The 19,229-nt window shown below is 46.9% G+C and overlaps 1 protein-coding gene across 4 annotated transcripts in view; it reads right to left on the reverse strand.

Annotated features, from left to right (window-relative positions):
• The window catches only part of SUSD4 (sushi domain containing 4), a 111,688-nt gene that overhangs the window by 11,376 nt on the left and 81,083 nt on the right, over positions 1–19,229 (reverse strand). For 3 of the 4 annotated variants that reach the window (XM_077340366.1, XM_077340348.1, XM_077340356.1), the window contains one exon: positions 17,629–17,817. The exons of the other annotated variant lie outside the window; for it this stretch is intronic. In XM_077340366.1, the coding sequence (XP_077196481.1) occupies positions 17,629–17,817 (189 nt within the window). The remainder of the gene's footprint in view (positions 1–17,628; positions 17,818–19,229) is intronic. 4 annotated transcript variants of the gene reach the window in all.

A 19,229-nucleotide genomic window follows, 5' to 3' on the forward strand; every position in this document is an offset into this window, starting at 1 on the left:
AGCTCATTCCACCAGGCAGGGGCCAGGACTGAAAAGGCCCTGGCCCTGGTCGAGGCCAGGCGTGCTTCCCTAGGGCCGGGAATGACCAACAAATTTTCTCCCGCAGAGCGTAAGGCTTTGCGGGGGGCATAGGGCAATAGGCGGTCCCTCAGGTATGTGGGTCCCAACTCGCGTATAGCCTTAAAGGTTAGAACCAGAACCTTGAACCGGATCCGGGCAGCAATTGGCAACCAGTGCAGCTGCCTCAGCACCGGCTGGATGTGGGCCCTCCACGGTGTACCAGTTAGGACCCTAGCAGCTGCATTTTGCACTAGCTGAAGTTTCCGGATCAAGGACAAGGGAAGGCCCGCGTAGAGCGAGTTACAGAAATCTATTCTGGAGGTGACTGTTGCATGGATCACCGTGGCCAGGTGTTCGGGGGACAGGTAGGGCGCTAGTAGTCGGGCCTGGCGAAGCTGGAAAAATGCCTTGCCCGCTACTCTTTTGACCTGTGCCTCCAAGGTCAGGGAGGTATCAATGATCACACCCAAGTTCCTGGTCTGGGACGCGATGGTAAGGTGCGTCCCTCCCAGGGTGGGCAAGCGTGCTTCCTGCTCCCGCCCCCTACGTCCCAGCCACAGGACCTCCGTCTTGGAGGGGTTGAGTTTCAGGCGACTCTGCTCGAACTATTCTGTCACCGCTTCCAAACATCTGGCAAATGGTTCCAGGGGACAGTCCGGGCGGCCGTCCATGAGGAGATAGAGCTGGGTGTCATCAGCGTACTGAGCTCCCGGAGAAGCTGTGGGCCCTGCGAGGGCTTCTGGGTTTCTGCAAGGCCCTGAAAATGGAGCTCTTCCACCAGGCTTAAGTTGAGGCCAGGGCGAAGAGAAGATCTATGGGCCTCCCCAAAGGAGGAGTAGCCCACCATATGTCATCAGTAGTGGTCATCCTCTCCCCTGATTTCCCAGCAATGTGGATGGGTTGGTTGCCACTGGTTGTTGGTAGTTCTCTAATTGCTGGTTTTAAGGGAATATATGGGTTTTAGGGGATTGTATTGATTTATTTTATCTTGTAACCCGTCACGAGCCGGCTTTGCCGAGAGTGGTGGGTAATAAATTTAACAACAACACATAAGGATTACTCTATCAAGCCATTTAACTCAAAACCAACAGTGCAGAATACATCAGGCCACAACACAGAGATGAACTAAAACAAAGGGCTCCAAGGGATTACAAGGAAGGCAACTATTGTGGAGACACACTTGAGGGACTTGCATTAACAGTTTTGGCTCTTTTTGTAGTTGACCCTAACAAATAGAAATCACATTGCATTAGTAAGGCTATCTACAGACAAAGTTATTTTTGAATTTGCATAATGGAATGAAATACGACTGAGAAGTTTTATTATTATAAATAATAATAATAACACAAGACAAACAAGCATGCACGTTACATTATTGTAATGTATTCAGTGTAAAATTGCCTCTGGCTAAGCTTTCAACAGTGCTCACTGTAGAGTGGGGGTCATCAACCCGGGCCGCCACCAGCCGCGCCTGCCTCCCCCCACAGCAGCAAGAAGCTCGCCAGGCTGCGAGCGAAGTGGCTGCTTCACTCGCGGCACGGCTAGCTTCTTGCTGAGAGGGGGGGGGAAGAGGCAGGCGAGGCTGCCAACACGCCGGTGACGCAAGCGCGCATGCATGGAGCTGCATGTTTGTGCCCCCTGTTGGCGAAAACGTGCATGCGCGGCAATTCTGCACATACGCGTTAGCGCCCCCTGCTGGTGAAAACGTACATGTGCGGCAACTGTGCATGTGCCTTTTCACACAGCTGCCGTGTGTGCGCGGCGCCTGGGCTGCTGGCTCTCCCCCACTCCCGGAGGCGGTCCTCAACCACAAAAATGTTGGGGACCACTGCTGTAGAGGACCCAGGTCTTCCACTATAATGGGTTGATGGACCCTGTTTCTTGCTGGCACTTCACAGGCCGGCATGAGAAGAATGAGAAAGGGGGCTGGTGTTGTGGTAGTGTCACAGAGAAAAACAAGAAGAGCCATCATGATGCTGGGGTGATGCTCGACGCAAGTGATTCCGGGCCCCAGGGAAGCCCAGTTGGCAGGAAGGGTCCAAGCGAGGAAGTACAGTTGCCCAACCTGGATGGGGGTGGCTATCAGTGGCTCACTCTGCCAGGAACCTGGGTGTGATCCTTGATGCCTCCTTCTCTATGGACTGACATCACCCCTCAGGAGGCAGTTTAAGGCGGGTGTAGGTGTGCAGGCTCCCCTCCCTCCCAGATGCAGAAACAATGAGAGAACTCACTCATGCTTGGTGGGGAGGGGGAGCAATGGAAGTGGCCAATTCCCTAGCTTGGACCACATTTATTTATTCAGAACACTTAACTGCCTTTTGACTAACAAGCAGCAGCAGCAGCAGAAGAAGCAGCAGAAGCAGAAGCAGAAGAAGAGTTGGTTCTTATATGCTGCTTTTCTCTACCCAAAGGAGGCTCAAAGCGGCTTACAGTCGCCTTCCCATTCCTCTCCCCACAACAGACATCCTGTGGGGTGGGTGAGGCTGAGAGAGCCCTGATATCACTGCCCGGTCAGAACAGTTTTATCAGTGCCATGATGAGCCCAAGGTCACCCAGCTGGCTGCATGTGGGGGAGCACAGAATTTAACCTGGCATGCCAGATTAGAAGTCTGCCCACCTAACCACTACACCAAGCTGGCTTACATACTTGTGGAAAATCGAAAATAAAATCATCCCTGCCCACTTACCCTGGATTCCTGGTGACTTGAAGGAAGGAAAATTAAGAGCCTCCTCTCTGGGGGAAATACTGAGGCTCCCAAATAAATAGCTAAATACTATGCCATACCATGCAAACCACAACAAAATTGTGTTATTGGAAATTTCCCTTAAGTAATCCTGATATTTTTATAGTTTTATTAAGGGTATAAAGCCTGTTATATCCAGGAATACATCAGGCACTAGAGGTTGGAGGTGGGAAGAGGAAGGGGAGGGCTGTCCCACAAGCAAGGGCATAGGGATGAAGATGTGCTTTGCGTGGAGGGGGGGGGGTTGTGGTGGCATGGTGGCAAATCATCAGCACCAGGCCTGTTGAGTGTGGGAGAGAACTGACCTTTGGGAAGTGTGGCATGAGAATGGCCTGCAGTCACCCAGCAGGCCTCATGTGTCTCAAAGTGGTTTACAATCACCTTCCCTTCCTCTCCCCATAACAGACACCCGGTGAGGGAGGTGGGTCTGAGAGAGCTCTGAGGGAACTGGGAATGGCCTGCAGTCACCCAGCAGGCCTCAGGTGTCTCAAATCAGTTTACAATCGCCTTCTCTTCCTCTCCCTATAACATACTCGGTAAGGGAGGTGGGACTGAGAGAGCTCTGAGAGAACTGAGAATGGCCCACAGTCAACCAGCAAGCCCCAGGTGTCTCAAAGCAGTTTATAAGCACCTTCCCTTCCTCTCCTCATAACAGACACCCTGTGAAGGAGGTGAGGCTGTGAGAGCTCTCCAGTTTAGAGGCAGCTGTTCTTTGCTACCCCACAATGACACAAAGTTCCCACCTGCAATCCCCCCTGGGCCAAAAATCCTTCCTGCGGCCTTAGACGCAGGAGGGCTTTTCGGCCCACCACTGAGTGTAGGTGGGAGGACTGTTTGCCGCTGCCTCTCCCAGGCTTGTCAGGCACACACCCCCCGGAATGGCTGGGAGAAGCCGCGGCTTTCCCACTTTCTCTCTCTCTCCCCTCTCTCTCTCTTTTCTATCTCTTTCTACCTTTCTCTCTTTCCTTCTCTTTCTCTCTCTTGTCCTTCCTTCCTTCCTTCCTTCCTTCCTTCCTTCCTCTCTCTTCGTTTACTTCTCTCCCTCTCTTAATTTCAATCTCTTTCATTCTCTCTCTTTCTCTAATTCTCTCTCTGTATTTCTATCCCTCTCTTTCTGTTTGTCTCTCTGTTCTTTCTATCTCTTTCTTCCTTTTTTCCTTCTACCTATATTTCTTGCTCTTTTCCGTCTTATCTTATCTTTCTCTTTTTCTATCCTCTTTCTCTTAATATCTCTTTCTTAATCACTTTTTTCTTTCTACCTCTCTCTCTCTCTTTGCTATTCCCCCCCCCCCCATGCTAGTGCCCATTGTATCAGCTTCAACGGGCTTTAATTCTAGTCACCCAGTAATTCCCACCAGATGTCACATCACGCTCCATCACCCCCAGACATCAGAAGCAGCTCAGTAGCTTCCTCTGCTGGACCAGAAAGAGGGCTGGGGCATGCCGCTGTTGCTCCATGTCCTTCACCACTCCAGTAAAAATAAGAGTATTTACTTCTCTGCCATGTGCAACGAGCCTCAGCCAGCAAGGATTTTTATTACTGGGGCCACTTCCTTTTCCCACCTACTCGAGGTCCATCATTGGCCATGGTGGGGGGGACAAGTCGACTTAACTGTATATGGTCATATCACCTGATTTAAACCTCTGTTGAGAAAGCCTGTCGTAGGTACTCAGGGCCCAAGCAATTTTAGGCTTAAATTCTTTGGGACAAGAAGCAAATTAGAAGGCAATGTACTGTGAGGTAAAGGCCCTCTCTGTCTGCAATGCAAGGGAATCAGAATGCAACGGGGAAAGCTATGGAAGTTAGATCAGTTTGTATTGTTTTGGAGGAACCACATAATCTCTTCAGTGGTGAAAATGTACAACAGCCCGTGCCTCTCAAATGTATGTCCCTTTTCCTTTTTCAAGGTTTATCATCCCACAGAAAGGCTTTAGAGGCTTTGAATAAAAAGGCATTACATTTCTCTCAAACAGAGATTAGTTGCTGTATTACAATGCACTGGAAAAACTACATTTCAAAATACTCTGGAAACTATAGAGTGTTATTCAGCACAAACTTTGCCTAATCTATCAAAAGGAATTTTTCCTTTCAGAAAGAAGTACCCAAGAGATAATGGGCCATTCCAATTCCTCATTCTGGCTTTCAAAGTTTAGCCTACTGGTCTATTTCTGTCTTTCTTTCTTGAAGGTTATACCGCAACCATTGTGTGTGCATGTGTGTTTTTACACACACACACGCACGCACGTAGCAAAGCCTGTTCTTAAAATGAGCCGCTGCAGAGCAGGGCGGCTGCAGTCTGCAGGGGCCTTGCTGCCCTTCACCCTCTGCCTTTACATGCTTGCTCCTGCACAGCAAGGAGTGCCAGGTGGTGAGCTGAGCTGGATGGCCCCTTGATCTCTCCCTACAGCCAAGAGGCTTAGACACGCAGCACTCCCGCTGTGGAGTGTGGCCAGAGAATGCAGGGCGGCTGTGGTGGAACAAGCCTGGATAGGCCTCCCTGCCCTCCTGGTGGCCGCGGAGCATGGTGCATCATGGTTGGACGGTTGTCCCTAGCTCCCGGGCTTACTTCCTGGTTGCGCTTCCTCCTTATGCCAAATCCTGGGAAGCGGCACAGAGGAGGAGGAACAGGGGGGTGGGGAAGAGTCTCTGATTGGCCTTCAATCGGGGCTTTCCATCACTCTATTGGGGGGATGAGCATCTTGAACATCTTGGGTGACGATGGTTGACATAGCCCTCTGCCGGCCTGTGGCAGGTGTTCCGTTATGGGGAAGGATTTTTTTTCTGCCACGTTGGATTTTTGGATTGTTCTGTTTTTGTTTTAATGGGGTTTTATTGTTATGGGTTTTTTATGCTGCAACCCACCACGAGCCAGAGTGCCAAGAGGGGCAGGTAAGAAATATAATAAATAACAACAACAACAAAATTTCCCCCAGTGAGGGCCAATCAGAGGTTTGGCATGTTGTTGGAAGGACTGTAAGTCTTTATGTGGTATATGATGATATGATGATATAGCTAACAACTGGCTGCTGCCTATTTCCACAGTCAACAATGGAATACTGACAAAAAGTATTCCCTTCCCAATGTTTTCAACTGCAAAAACATGAATACCACCAACAAAATGACCATTGAATACATACCGAGAAGGGTCCTTCTCTCCTGGGGTATAAGAGGACATCTTGCTGGGTGAGATTCCACCGTCGGATCAAGGGAGGCAGGAATTTAACAGTTCTTCTTCCGGTCCCTAGGTGGCACTCACCCGGCCTCTTCAGTTCGTCCAATGCCACAGCTGATCGCATTTTAGGCATTTATAACCACAATGTATAACCTAGGAACCTCCTAACAGAAGAAGAACTAGAGACACATCACAATCAACAATAAGGAAGAAAACACATTATGACATGTTGAAAACCCTGCTCTGGGTCAACTTCCAGATGCCTTACAGCTAGGTAACCCTTTCTTTTAGCTTGACGATGAGAGGGATCAAGATGTCCTCCTATACCCCAGGAGAGAAGGACCCTTCTCGGTATGTATTCAATGGTCATTCTCCTCCTGGGGCGAGGACATCTTGCTGGGACCTCCCATAGCAGTCCATAAAAATCAGGGTGGGCCATCGTCATCTGCATTGATCACGTTTTGCAGCACTCTTCGCCCAAATGCAGCTTCCGCTGAGCTGTAAGCGTCTATTTTGTAATGGCGAATGAATGTCGAGGCGTTGGCCCATGTTGCTGCTCTGCAAATTTCGAGAATCGATGCTCTACCAAACAAGGCCGCTGACGTTGCTGTACTCCTTACTGAATGAGCTGTAATACCAGGTGGCGGAGTCAACTTCTGAGCCACGTACGCTTCAGCAATGGCCGCTCTAAGGCAACTACCAATAGCCCTGCTGGACAGCTTCGAGCCCTGGTTTGGGGCTGCAATGGACACAAATAACGAGTCAGACCTTCTTATATTCTCTGTTCTGATAATATAAGCCTTTAAGGATCGCCGCACATCTAGAGTGTGCCAAGTTATCTCCTTATAATGGACCGGGTTCGGACAGAGGACGGTAGGACCAAATCTTGGTTAAGATGGAAGTTGGACAGCACCTTCGGTTTGAAGGCTGGATCCATTCTTAGTACCACTTTATCCTTGTGAAAGATACAGAGTTCTTTTCTGACCGATAGAGCTGCCAGTTCTGATATTCTCCTGGCTGAAGTCACTGCTGTGAGGAAGATTGCCTTCATCCTCAGGTGTTTCAATGAGATGTCCATTATGGGCTCAAAAGGGTGTCTCGTCATTCCCGTTAAAACTTTATTCAGGTTCCAAGTGGGAAATCTATGGGCAATTGGACCCTGGATTTGGGTGGCCCCTTTGAGGCAGTGGATGATATGAGGATGCTTGGAAATCGGCTTGCCTTTAAAATTTGGGAGGACGGATACTAATGCTGCTACTTGCCGGCGAAGAGTAGCCACCCTCAGCCTTTTTGTCATACCATCTTGAAGGAACTGCAACACATCTCTTAGTCTTGGAGCCAGGTGATCCACCTTCTTCCTTCTGCACCAGCACACAAATGCCTTCCAAGAGGCATTGTAGATCCTGTTGGTCGACTGGCACCTGGACGCCATGATCGTCTCGACTACTTCCGTACTGTAGCCTTCTGTTATCAGGTGGCCCCGCTCAACCTCCAGGTGGTCAGTTGGAGCCACTCCGGGTCCGGGTGCCAAATAGGACCTTGTTGTAGCATGTCCGGCTGTACTGGGATCTGCAAAGGTTCCCGCACCGACATGCACACCAGGGTCGAAAACCACGGTCGACGAGGCCATCTGGGAGCTATTAGTATCACCTCCGCCTTGAGCTCTTTGACCCTCGCGAGCAGGCGGCGGGAATGCGTAAAGCAAGCCCTTTGGCCACTGGGCCAACAGAGCATCTGTCTTTTCCGCTGAAGGATGGAAGTACCGGGAAAAGAACCTGGGCATCTGGCTGTTTTCTGCTGTCGCAAACAGGTCCAGCTTCGGTTGGCCTAAGACTGACGTTATCCAGGCGAAGATTTCCGGCTTCAGACGCCATTCGGCTGTGGACACTGTCGCTCTGCTCAGCCAGTCTGCTTGGACGTTTTCTTTTCCTTTTATGTATTCTGCCCTTATTGACAATAGGTTGGCCTCCGCCCAACACAAGGCCTGCATGGCTTCCCTGTGAAGGTTTGAGGACCTGGACTCGCCTTGGTTGTTTAGGTAGGCTTTGGTTGCTATGTTGTCCGTTCTTACCAACACATGAGTGTCCTTTATTCGACCTCGGAAGTGTTGTAGCGCTCTGAAGACCGCTTTCATTTCTAGGACATTTATTGGAAGTTTCGATTCCTCTGAGGACCATCTTCCCTGGGCTGAGTGGCTCTCCAGCGTGGCTCCCCAACCTCTCAGACTCGCGTCCGTGAACAGTTGTTTTTCCCGTCTGGGACCGAATAGTCTTCCTCCCACCGGGATGATGGAGTCACGCCTTGTGGGGCTTTCCATCTCTTTCCTGCTTTGGAGGAGGGTTTCCTCTCTGGAACCTGTTGGGGTAGCCACCCCTGAAGTTCTGTCTGGTGTTGGACTAGCCAGATCTCCTGTCTTGTCTTTGCCTGTTGTATGAGCCGAAGGAACGAAAGGAGTTACCTGCAAGTTGGGAGAACCGTCTATCTGTTCTTCTCAAGTTCCTTGGCATTACTCGCTTTTTATCACGTGTCTCCACGAGGACCTTGTCCAAGGACTCCCCAAAAAGCTTGGATCCGTGAAATGGATAAGCAGTGACGATTGACTTTGCTTTTGTGTCCGCCTGCCATGCTCTCAGCCACAGTGTCCTCCTTGCAGCAGCCGCTGTGGCCATGGCTCTGGCGTTGAATATGGATGCGTCCATGGTGGCGTCTGCTGAAAAACAAGCTGCTTTTAGCACTCTATTCATTCCTTCTGCCACCCTCTTATCTGGTTCTGGTAACAGCTGGATTAGCTTCTTGACCCACATGATTGTGGCTCTTGATACAATTGACGCTATGGAAGATGCTCTTATAGACATTGCTAAGGTTTCATGAGTTTTACGTAAGGCAAAATCCGCCTTCCTATCCATTACATCTCTCACAGATCCCTGGCCATCTTCCGAGAGAAGACCATAGGATTGCAGCCCTACTACCGGGGCATCCACAATAGGGGTTCTTAAAATTTCTTCTGCGTAATCAGGCATTGTATACAGCTTTTTTGCATACGCTGGTAACTGCCTGTTTGCCATGGGCCTTTCCCATTCTGCTCTGAACTTTTTCTCAAAAAATACGGGCAGTGGAAAGTTTCTAGGAACATCCTCCTCTGGGGGAAAGTATTCTTTATTGCCATAAGGCCTTCTAGGGTCCTGATCCTCTAGATCCTCCGTTCCCTGCTTCCATTTTAGGTCTAATGCGTTAAGGCATTTTGAAAGCAGATACTGATAGTCTTCTGGTTTGAAAAATCTTTTGGATACCTCAGGTAATTCCATAATTTCAATCACTTCTTCATCAGACAAAAATTCCCCATCTTCCTTTACTGAGGACTCATCTGCTGTAGAAGGATAATCCTCCCTGTCAGGACTCCAATGGGGTCTTTTGCGCGCTGCTTTTGTGGGCCAGGAGGGTCTTTGCTCAGCCAAGTCCCCATATTCCTCCCTTTCTGAGTCAGGGGAGGCCTGCCTGCGACATCTATGCCCCTCAGGCCCCCTTTCCCTTTTTTCTAGCTGCGCTTGCACAACCTCTGAAATACATGCAATAAGTTCTTTAGATAATAAATGTTGCCCACTGGGCCTTACTGTACTCCTGGATTGGCTCTCCTCTCCTTCCTCCTCGGCTCCGGTCTCCTCGCGAGCAAGCGTGAACCGGGCCGCAGCCGCGGAGCCGCCTGCCCGATTTTCTTCAAAATGGCCGCCGCGCGTCTTCTCCTTGCTCTTTTCCCGCGCTTCGGTCTTCTTGCGGCGTTTTGCCGCTTGGCGGCTTGGCTCCACGTTGGCTGGTTTAGGGACGGCCTGCGGCGCACCCTCCAGCTTCTTAGGCTCCTGCTCCGTTGGTTCCATCGGCGCCTCCAGTTCTCCTTCGGACAGGAGGTCGTCTGCCATCATTTAGAGCGGAGCCGGCAATGGGGCTTCGCTGGGAGGTTTGCCTTTAATGGCCTTTCCCAGAGCCGAGTCTTCGACAGGGTGGGGGGGGGAGGGTTTTTTTTTTTTTTTTAAAGAGGAGAGACAAACGGAGACTGACAAACACTCAGGTAGTCACACACAAGGTAAGGTAGATAGAATTAGGTAGATAGAAAGAATAGGTAGGATTTGAGGCTGAAATCAATTCGGGATCTTCCAGCTCAACTGCTCTCCCTCCGAGGCAGAAACCGAACTGAAGAGGCCGGGTGAGTGCCACCTAGGGACCGGAAGAAGAACTGTTAAGTTCCTGCCTCCCTTGATCCGACGGTGGAATCTCACCCAGCAAGATGTTTTCGCCCCAGGAGGAGAATGAGTAATGTTTTCTGGCTCAAAGAGACAATTCTAGAGCCATCTTGGTAGCCTAACTGGACACAAATGTGGGGTATAAATATAGTAACTAAATTAAATAGAAATAAGAAGTTTTATGAGACCCTCTGAAAAACAAGATTGCACCTGCAAGCAAAGTTCTCAACACAAGGTTTAAGTCTCTGAGAGAACAGGATAACTGTAGAAAGAAAGAAAGAAAGAAAGAAAGAAAGAAAGAAAGAAAGAAAGAAAGAAAGAAAGAAAGAAAGAAAGAAAGAAAGAAAGAAAGAAAGAAAGAAAGAAAGAAAGAAAGAAAGAAAGAAAGAAAGAAAGAAAGAAAATCTGATGGCTGGAAGTGAATAGAGGTTAGGAGGAACAAATTAAGCCATGAAGCTTCATCACATTCCTATCCTGTTTTTCCTTAATAGGGAATGCAAAGTAGTTTTGTCCCCACAATAAATAGCCTTGTGAAGTAGGTTCTATTGAGTTTGACATTCCTAGTAAAATAATTAACCATCACACCACCACTTTGGTCCTCAATGTTAGAGCTGGGGTGAAAGAATAGATGGAAAAATAGGCAGATGCAAAGGTAGATGCAAGAATGGAAATTTTTAAGCAGAAGCTAGATAGCTATCTGACAGAAATGCTGATTCTGTGGCTTTAGGCAGATTGTAAGTGGGTGGGCAGAAGGGATTGTGTCTGAGCTTGGCTCTTGTGTCCCTCTCTTGCATGCCCAGGGAAATGCTGATTGCCACTCTGGGGTCAGGAGGAGAATTTCCTCCAGAGCAGACTGGCTAGGGAGTCTGGTTTCTTGGGGAAGGGGGGGGCATCACTTATACATGGAACTGGGGCCACTATGGGTGGGTGTGAATTTCCTGCATTCTGCAGGGGGTTGTACTAGGTGACCCTGGAGGTCACATCCAGCTCTATTATCTATGATTCTATGAAAATCTTTTAAGGAAAGGCCAGGCCAGAGGAATGGGACAACTGTTGGATAATCACACTCCAGATATAGGAAAATAATATTTGTGTGCTATGAGGGAGGGAGGGAGGGAGGGAGGGAGGAGACAGGAAAGAATGCACTGGACTCTAAATTATTGTGAACCACATATTCTAATACAGTTCCTTAACCAGCAAAGACTTTATTCTTAGGTTATCCATCCTGTATAATAAACCTACGACTTCTTAGATTTATTTCAGAGACTAGAAAAGGGGACTTTTAAAAATTAAGAATAAAGTTAAAAGTCAGCAATGTGACTTGGTGGGTAGAAAGGCAAATGGGATTTGGGGCTGTATCAAAAGGAATATAGTGTCCAGATCATGCAAGGCGATGGTACCATTTTGCTCTGGTTAGTTAACAGCTGGCTGCATATGTTAAAACACATAGCTATATACTTTATTACTATAATCTACATTCTAAAAATTAATCACTAAAATAACCCAATTCTCTGTCTGGCAACTAATACTAACTAACTGACTATCTACTTACCTATTCCTCTTCCCTTCTGCAGAAAGAACAGTGGATTATTTCTCATCACTGTATCCAAGACAACGGGCGCTAGAGCTTGGCAGTGGGAAGAGGAAGGGGAGGAGCTGTCCAGTCTGTAAGGGCATGGGGTTGAATGTATGTGTTGTGTGGGAGGTTGTGGTGGCATGGTTGCAAATGAGGGCATGGGTGTAGAAATATGGGTGTCAAGAACCTATGGTGTGGAATGTTCATTGAGTGTGGGAGAGGACTGACCTTTGGGAATTTTGGCACAGTGGTTACAGATGAGCTTTCCAGAGCCATGTCTTCAGATATGTGAAGGGAAAATCAGACTGGAGACTCTTCTTAGGGGAAGATTACATGGCAACCAATTCCTCCTGCGTCATTTCCCTTCTTGTGTGAATTAGGCTACAAACACCTAAATGCCCCTGTGCCCTAATATACATGGGGTAGTCACAGTACACAGGTGTTCACCCTGTTCCTTCTTCTCCATTTTTTCACTGTTGATAAAATGTTATGTGCCCACATGCTTCTTTCATGGTTGCTCCTTAAAAGAAGAATTGATTTTTATACCCTGTTGTTTACTACCCAAAGGTGTCTCAAAGCGGTTTACAAACACCTTTCCCCTACTGGCTACTTAGGGTTGTGGTTGAGAAGAAACATTTAAGGCCTCCCACATAGTTTGTTGTTGAATTGAAAGACTTGAGGCCTACTGAACAGGGTTGTTGTGAAGATGAAACAGTAGACAAAAGAACCTCTGCAACAGCATCTAGTTTCATCTGCAGAATAATGCTGTGCAGTGGCCTCAAATCTGCAGAGAGTTGCAAAGAAGAAATACACATGGCTTCGCTGTGTCTATCCCCTGGCCAGAGCAGTATTTTAAGTGAGAAGGGGCTTTTCTATGGCCTCCCTGTCAGCCAACTGTTTGGCAGAAGGGGAAATCCCCCCCCTCAAAAAGAGTGCCCACCCCCATGCCCTCAGGCTCCACTGGGTTGCTCTCGGAAACGCCTCCATCCCCTCATTCAGGGGCTGTTAAAGACTCCTTTACAGCAGGCCTGAAGGGAGGGGGAGGGAAAGCACTCACCAGCCTTCTGCCAGCTCTGTCAGGGTTCTGAGGCAATTTACAGTTGGATTTGACAGTTAGGACAGCCTTAGGGTGAAAAGGGCTGGCCTTTCCCAGCCTCTGTTCTCATCCTGCTTGGCAGCCCTACTGACCTCCTCTCCCTGCGGTGGTCAGGGGCAGACTGGCAGCAATATCTCCAGATTGGCCCTGGCTGGGCTGTGTGGATGGAACTCTGGTCTTTCCTGGTGAGGGCCCAATCGGAAGGCGCTTTGAGCCTTCTGATTGACCCCTACACTTGTCAGTCTGGGGCCAAGGGGCCAATCCGGGAGTTTTGATCACGGACTCAGCCCACCCCAACCCTCCTTACTGTTTTATTAAGAGGGACAGATGTGCATATGCTAATAAATTGGGGGTGTCAATTGTTTCATTTATTTACTAGATTTAAAACCCATTCTACTTGTAAATACAATGGGCGCTAGAAAGGATCGATGGGAGGAGAGAGTTGTGTGAATGAAGACAGATCTGTAAAGAGGGAGAAAAAAAGGGAAGAATGCAGAGGGGGTGGAAGGTAGGTGTAGGGTAAGGAGGTGGGCCAGAGGTGGCTGAGTTAAAGCGGACTGGTCCCGCCCACTCTCTGCCCACTTAGCCCTTAATCAATTATTTATATCACTCCCTGAGCAGTTTAAAGATTTAGAATATTTCTATACTGCCTCTTCAGAGTCCCTTCTTAAGGCACCCAAAATTTAAAAAACACCATTAAAACATAATTTTCACTAGTGGTATTGTACAGACTCAGAAAAACTGACACACACACAAACTTGATTTTCTCTGCCCTTCAGCAGTAACCAATTATGGCTAAATCAATCCTGACAGATTATGCAATTATCTATTTTAGAAGCTTCCAGTGCTAGATATCCAAATGTACTGATGAAAATTGACAACACTTTTCCCTTGATAGATGATTCTTCCTGGTTATTAAACTTAAATTGATCCATCTTTCAATTTAAGACTGGAGCTCCTTACACTTGTTTCTACCAGTGACCATAGGGAATAACTGTTTCCCCATCTGTCTTTAGTTAAAAACATAAAAAGGGAGTGCAAAAATAGTTTTAGGAAGGGCAAGACAGAGCATTAACTGTCCACTACAATCTTGACAGATATACTTTCTAATTTTAAAGGAAAAGTAAAGCTCTACAAATTATTTTGATAATTTATGTGGTAATTTAACAAAATCTTTTATGTTTTTATTATAAGAAATAGTGTGCTGTAGTTAACGGAACAAGACTTGAGGCATCTTGAAGACTTACGAAAGTACTGTTGCACAAGCTTGTTTGAGCCCAGATCTCACTTCCTCAGACATAACAAAGGAAACAATTCAGACATCAATTTCAACTACCACCACACTGACATATGCATGAACCTGGGTCATTGCTTACTAGTATGTGCACTTAATTCTTCTCTGCTCCCTTTTCACCTGGTGAATCCTATTTAGAAATGAATTCCATTACATATGAAATATAAATTGCAGGGGTAGCAGAAAAAATGATTTGCCTAAATCCCTTTTGTACAGTGTAACTGCACTTTGTGTGTACCTTGTCCCTTCCCCTTACATTCCTTGTTTCCCCTCACTGCATCTGTCATTCTCCTCTATGACTGTTCAACCCTTAGAATCTGTGAAGTGTGCATCTGTGCTTAAGGCTTTTTCTTCTGTTGCAGTTTTAGGGGGATTCATTACTTTCTTAAACAAATGTTTTTGTTTACCTAGTAGTAGTCTCCGCTAAGTACAAAATCCCACTAATATTCTGCCTGTTTTGCACTTTCCACATCCACTCATGGTATATGTTAATGACATTAAATGTTATGTAGTAGTTGGATTAGGAAAAGATGTCAGAGGACCAGTAGCAATTTTGGACAATTGAAAGACAACTTACTAAAGACAAGGGATGGGCTGTAGCTCAGTCTTCGAGCATCTGGGTATAAACTGCACGGAGCTTTTATTCCAATCCCAGGTCGATTCAGTCCCTTTCCACTGAATGCGATTTCCATTTTGATTTTGTCCAATTTTAATTTTCCCTCTGCAATAAGCATGATTGATCCTGAGTGACCCTAACCAGTGGTCCCCAACCTGCGGGCCACGGCCCGGTGCCGGGCCGCAAAGGCCATGGTGCCGGGCCGCACCTCCCTCTCCCCGCCCCCCCCCCGCAGTAAAAAACTTCCCAGGCCGCAAGCTTGCGGCCCGGGAAGCTTCTTACTGCAGGAGGGCGGGGAGAGGAAATCAGGGCTGCGCCCGCGCATGAAATAACGCATGCGTGGCACCCGCAGTAATGGGTTTAAACTATGTGGAGAACAATATTAGCTAGATATCCTGTGGTGGCTTACAATATAAAATCAAATCATAAAATACTCATAAAATTCCCCTTAAAACATTAAAAGCAATACCATAATAACATATCAATATCAAAAATATCAAGATGGCGGTAAAACTCTAATATGCCCCAAAATCCAATTTGGCTCTTCCAACCCAGGCCGATAGCATGGCCTTAAACAGATGTAACATGAGGGTTCTAATCATCAATGCTTAACAACAGCACTCAGCGTACGGCGGGACCCACTGTTTGCAACTCCGACCGTCCGTCCCCCCCCCAGCCTCAACCAAACGCCAGGCGGAAGAGCTCCATCTTGCAGGCCCTGCGGAACCTAGATAGATCCATCAGGGCTCTCAGGGATTCCGGGAGCTCATTCCACCAGGTTGAGGCCAAGGCTGAAAAGGCTCTGGCCCTGGTTGAGGCCAGGCGATATGTCCCGGTGGTCAGGACAATCAGCAAATTCATACCTGCAGAGTGAAGAGCCCTGTGGTGGGCATAAGCAGATAAGCGGTTCCTCAGATAGGCAACCAATATGGCTGCTGAAGCACCGGATGTATCTGGGCCCTCAAAAATCTCCCAGTGAGGACACTTGCTGCCGCATTTTGTACCAGTTGCAATTTTCAGGTCAAAGCCAAAGGTAGGCCTGCGTAGAGTCTAATCTGGAAGTGATTGTTCAACGGATCACTGTGGCCAACTGTTCTAAGGCCAGGTAGGATGCTAGTTGCCATGCTTGGCGCAGATGGAAAAACACCGTTTGGGCTACTCTTATGATCTGAGCCTCCATAAAAAGAGAGGCATCAAAAATCACTCCCACATTTCTGACAACCAGTGCAGGTATTAGTTGCACCCCGTCCAGGCATGGGAGATGCGCTGCCTGATCATGTCCCCTTCTACCCTGAGCCATCCAGCCACTGCTTCCAAACAGGTGGCCAATGTATCTGGGGGAGAGTCCAGTCGTCCATCCATTAGGAGGTAGAATGTCATCCACATATTGGTGACATCCCAGCCCAAATCCCCAGACCAGCTGGGCCAGAGGGTGCATACAGATGTTGAAAAGTGTAGGGGAAAGTATCACCCCCTGTGGTACTCCACATGGGAGCACCAAGGTGTTTGAGAACTCCTCCCCCACAGCAATCCTCTGTGTCTGGTTCTGGAGAAAGGAGACCAGCCATTTCAGCGCAGTCCCCTAATCCTGATTCCAGTGAGGCGGTGGGCCAACAACTTGTGATCGACCACATCAAATGCGGCCGACAGGTCTAAAAGTACGGGGATGGCTGAACCGCCCTGGTCTAGCTGGCGCTGGATATCATCTGTTGGAGCGACCAGCACAGTGGTCAGGATGAAAGCCAGACTATTATGGATCTAGGGGTGATAAGTGATTTACTGAAGACTGGAGCCAATCTCTTTTTCATATTGAACATGTCATAAAACTACCTTGAATCCATTTAATCATTCAATATATTTTGATATTTTCCAGGTTATTTGACTGAGGCCCTGAGTTTTCATGAAGAAAGCTTGCAGACTTGCAGGAATTTTGAATGTAGGTATTAGTGCTACAGTTCAGGTACCTTTAGGCAAATCTCCTAATGACATGACTTAATGAAACATAAGTGTCTTCTCCCATTCTTTACGAAATCCATCATTAGCCTGAAAAGTTTCCAGGGTATAATTAGTGACAATAAGCCTTGGTTAAAGTCAACAAAGGAAGACAGAAGAACTTCGAGGAGGTGAGAGGTTGGGAGAATAACAAGTCTGCAGGACTGCTTCTCAGTTTGTAGGAAGTAAGTTTTATTTCTGCACTCATCCAAAACAGCAGACACTAATCCATAGCCAAGGTGAGCTAAGCTGAGTTGGTTTTTATATCCTGCTTTTCTCTACCAGAGGTAGTCTCAGAGCAGCTTACAATCACCTTCCTTCCTCTCCCCACAACAGGCATCTTATGAGGTAGTTGGGGCTGAGAGAGCTCTGATAATACTTCTCTGTGAGAAGAGCACTATCAGGGCTGTGACGAGCCCAAGGTCACCCAGCTGGCTGCATGTGGAGAAGTGAGGTATCAAACCTGGCTCGCCAGATTAGAAGCCACCGCTCTTAGCAGTTACACCAAATAAGGGTAACTGTCTGGCCAATAATGACATGCCTCAAGAAAAAAAATCAGACCTGAATAAGTGAGCAAAACTAAGATGGGCATCTCAGTTTTAAGGTAATATAGTATCAGTAATATATGCAGTCACTGTAGTAAGCAACATTACCAAACAGGTTGGAAGCAGTTTTAATAATTAAGTTAAATACCATCATAGCACTGGGTTCAAACAATGAGCAAGACAACAAATGCTGCTTACACATTTTGATAACAGATTAAGATGGGCAAAGTGGAAAAACAACAGCCCAAGTAAAAATATACTATGTTAACTGATAATGAAATAAAAAAGATGTTTTACCTTCCACATCAAGGCACCTAGGTGGGCTATCTGACCAGATAAAGTTATACATGCACTCAAGGAACTCTGTCCCCTCTAGTTTATATCCGGGAAAGCACTGATAATATATCATTGTTCCTACTGGGAAGGAGGATTCGAACTCAGATATATTAATGTAACTATGAGGAAGAGCCAGCGGCCTCAGGCAACCTGCAAATTAAGAAAAAGGAGGTATCTTTTATTATGAGATGTTGCTTATTTTTAAAGCATCCTAATTATAGCCATGAAGCTAAATATGAAGCTCATGCATGTAAGATATATATATATATATATATATATATATATATATATATATATATATATATATATATATATATATATATATATATATTCCCTTCTCTCCCCCACAGTCAACACCACTCTTCTTTGCCTGACTCATTCTAATATTCACTGCACCAGATCACTTTCTCTCAATGCTCAGCATATCACTGTGGCAAATACCTTCTTGTAAATTCAGCATAGGATTAATGAAAAGCCAGTCTTTCCTTTCTTACATACATGAGTCTCATTTTTACAGATAATCCTGTGTATTTAAAAATTAGACTAGAAGTTCGTCAAACAATTCATTTGATTCCTTATCGCTCAAGTGTGTTGTCCCATACCATACATATTGTGATCAGTGTTTTTAAAGAGTCGCATAATAATAAATGGAAAATTGGCCATTTTAACAACAGTTCCAAAACTGCAGAAAATGCTAAAAGCAAAGCCCTTATTTGGGAATAATTCCTCAAGAAGTTCTCCTGCATAAGACTCACTGAAATGAATGGAGCTCCACAGAAGAACTTCTGGACAGGGCCCTTTGTTTCAGCAGCATTACAGGTGGTCATTTGGGCCTCCTCATTGAGCTTGATTGTGCCTACTGGAAGGGAGCAAACTCCTCCTGTTAAATGTCAGAGAGACTTTTCATCTCACAATGCTAGTCAGCGGTGGGACCACTCTCATAAAAGATTTTGTACTTTTCTCCTACTCTGTGTAGGATGGTGTGTATTCTGCTTTGAGGCACACTAAACCTATCCATGGTTTAGGCTTGTTTGGAACCAGAGCAGTCACCATGGTCTGCCTGGTAATAGGGCAAGTGATCACTCATCAGCCTAGTGCAGGCTTTCTCAACTCTTTTACTGTTGAGGACCCCCTGAAACATTCTTCAGGCTTCAAGAAACCCCAGGTGTGATCAGGGATGGGAGGCATAGCTGTATACACGCCCACCCAGGGACCCTCCCCTTTTCCTCCCCTCCAGGCCCATCCCTGGCTGTTTTGCAGGGGGGAGGTCAACATGGCCATATATGGTCTTATCACCCGATAAATGTTTAACAAATTTAAAAAATATATTAAAAATATCTCCCATCCATTTGAGAAACACTTCCAAAGCCGTCAGTAAACCCCAGGGTTTCATGAAACCCTGGTTGAGAAAGCCTGGCCTAGTGTGACCTCTTACTTGTAATTTGTCCTCTCTTACCTCCTGCTTTGATGACTTTCTTCAAAACCTAAGCTGTGATAGAACATTGTGCCTTCCCTCCCAGTACAGGTGAGAAACTCATTATATCTGTGCTTAAGCATCTATA

This window comes from Paroedura picta, chromosome 1 (genome assembly GCF_049243985.1).
Source record: "Paroedura picta isolate Pp20150507F chromosome 1, Ppicta_v3.0, whole genome shotgun sequence".
Classification (NCBI taxonomy): domain Eukaryota; kingdom Metazoa; phylum Chordata; class Lepidosauria; order Squamata; family Gekkonidae; genus Paroedura; species Paroedura picta.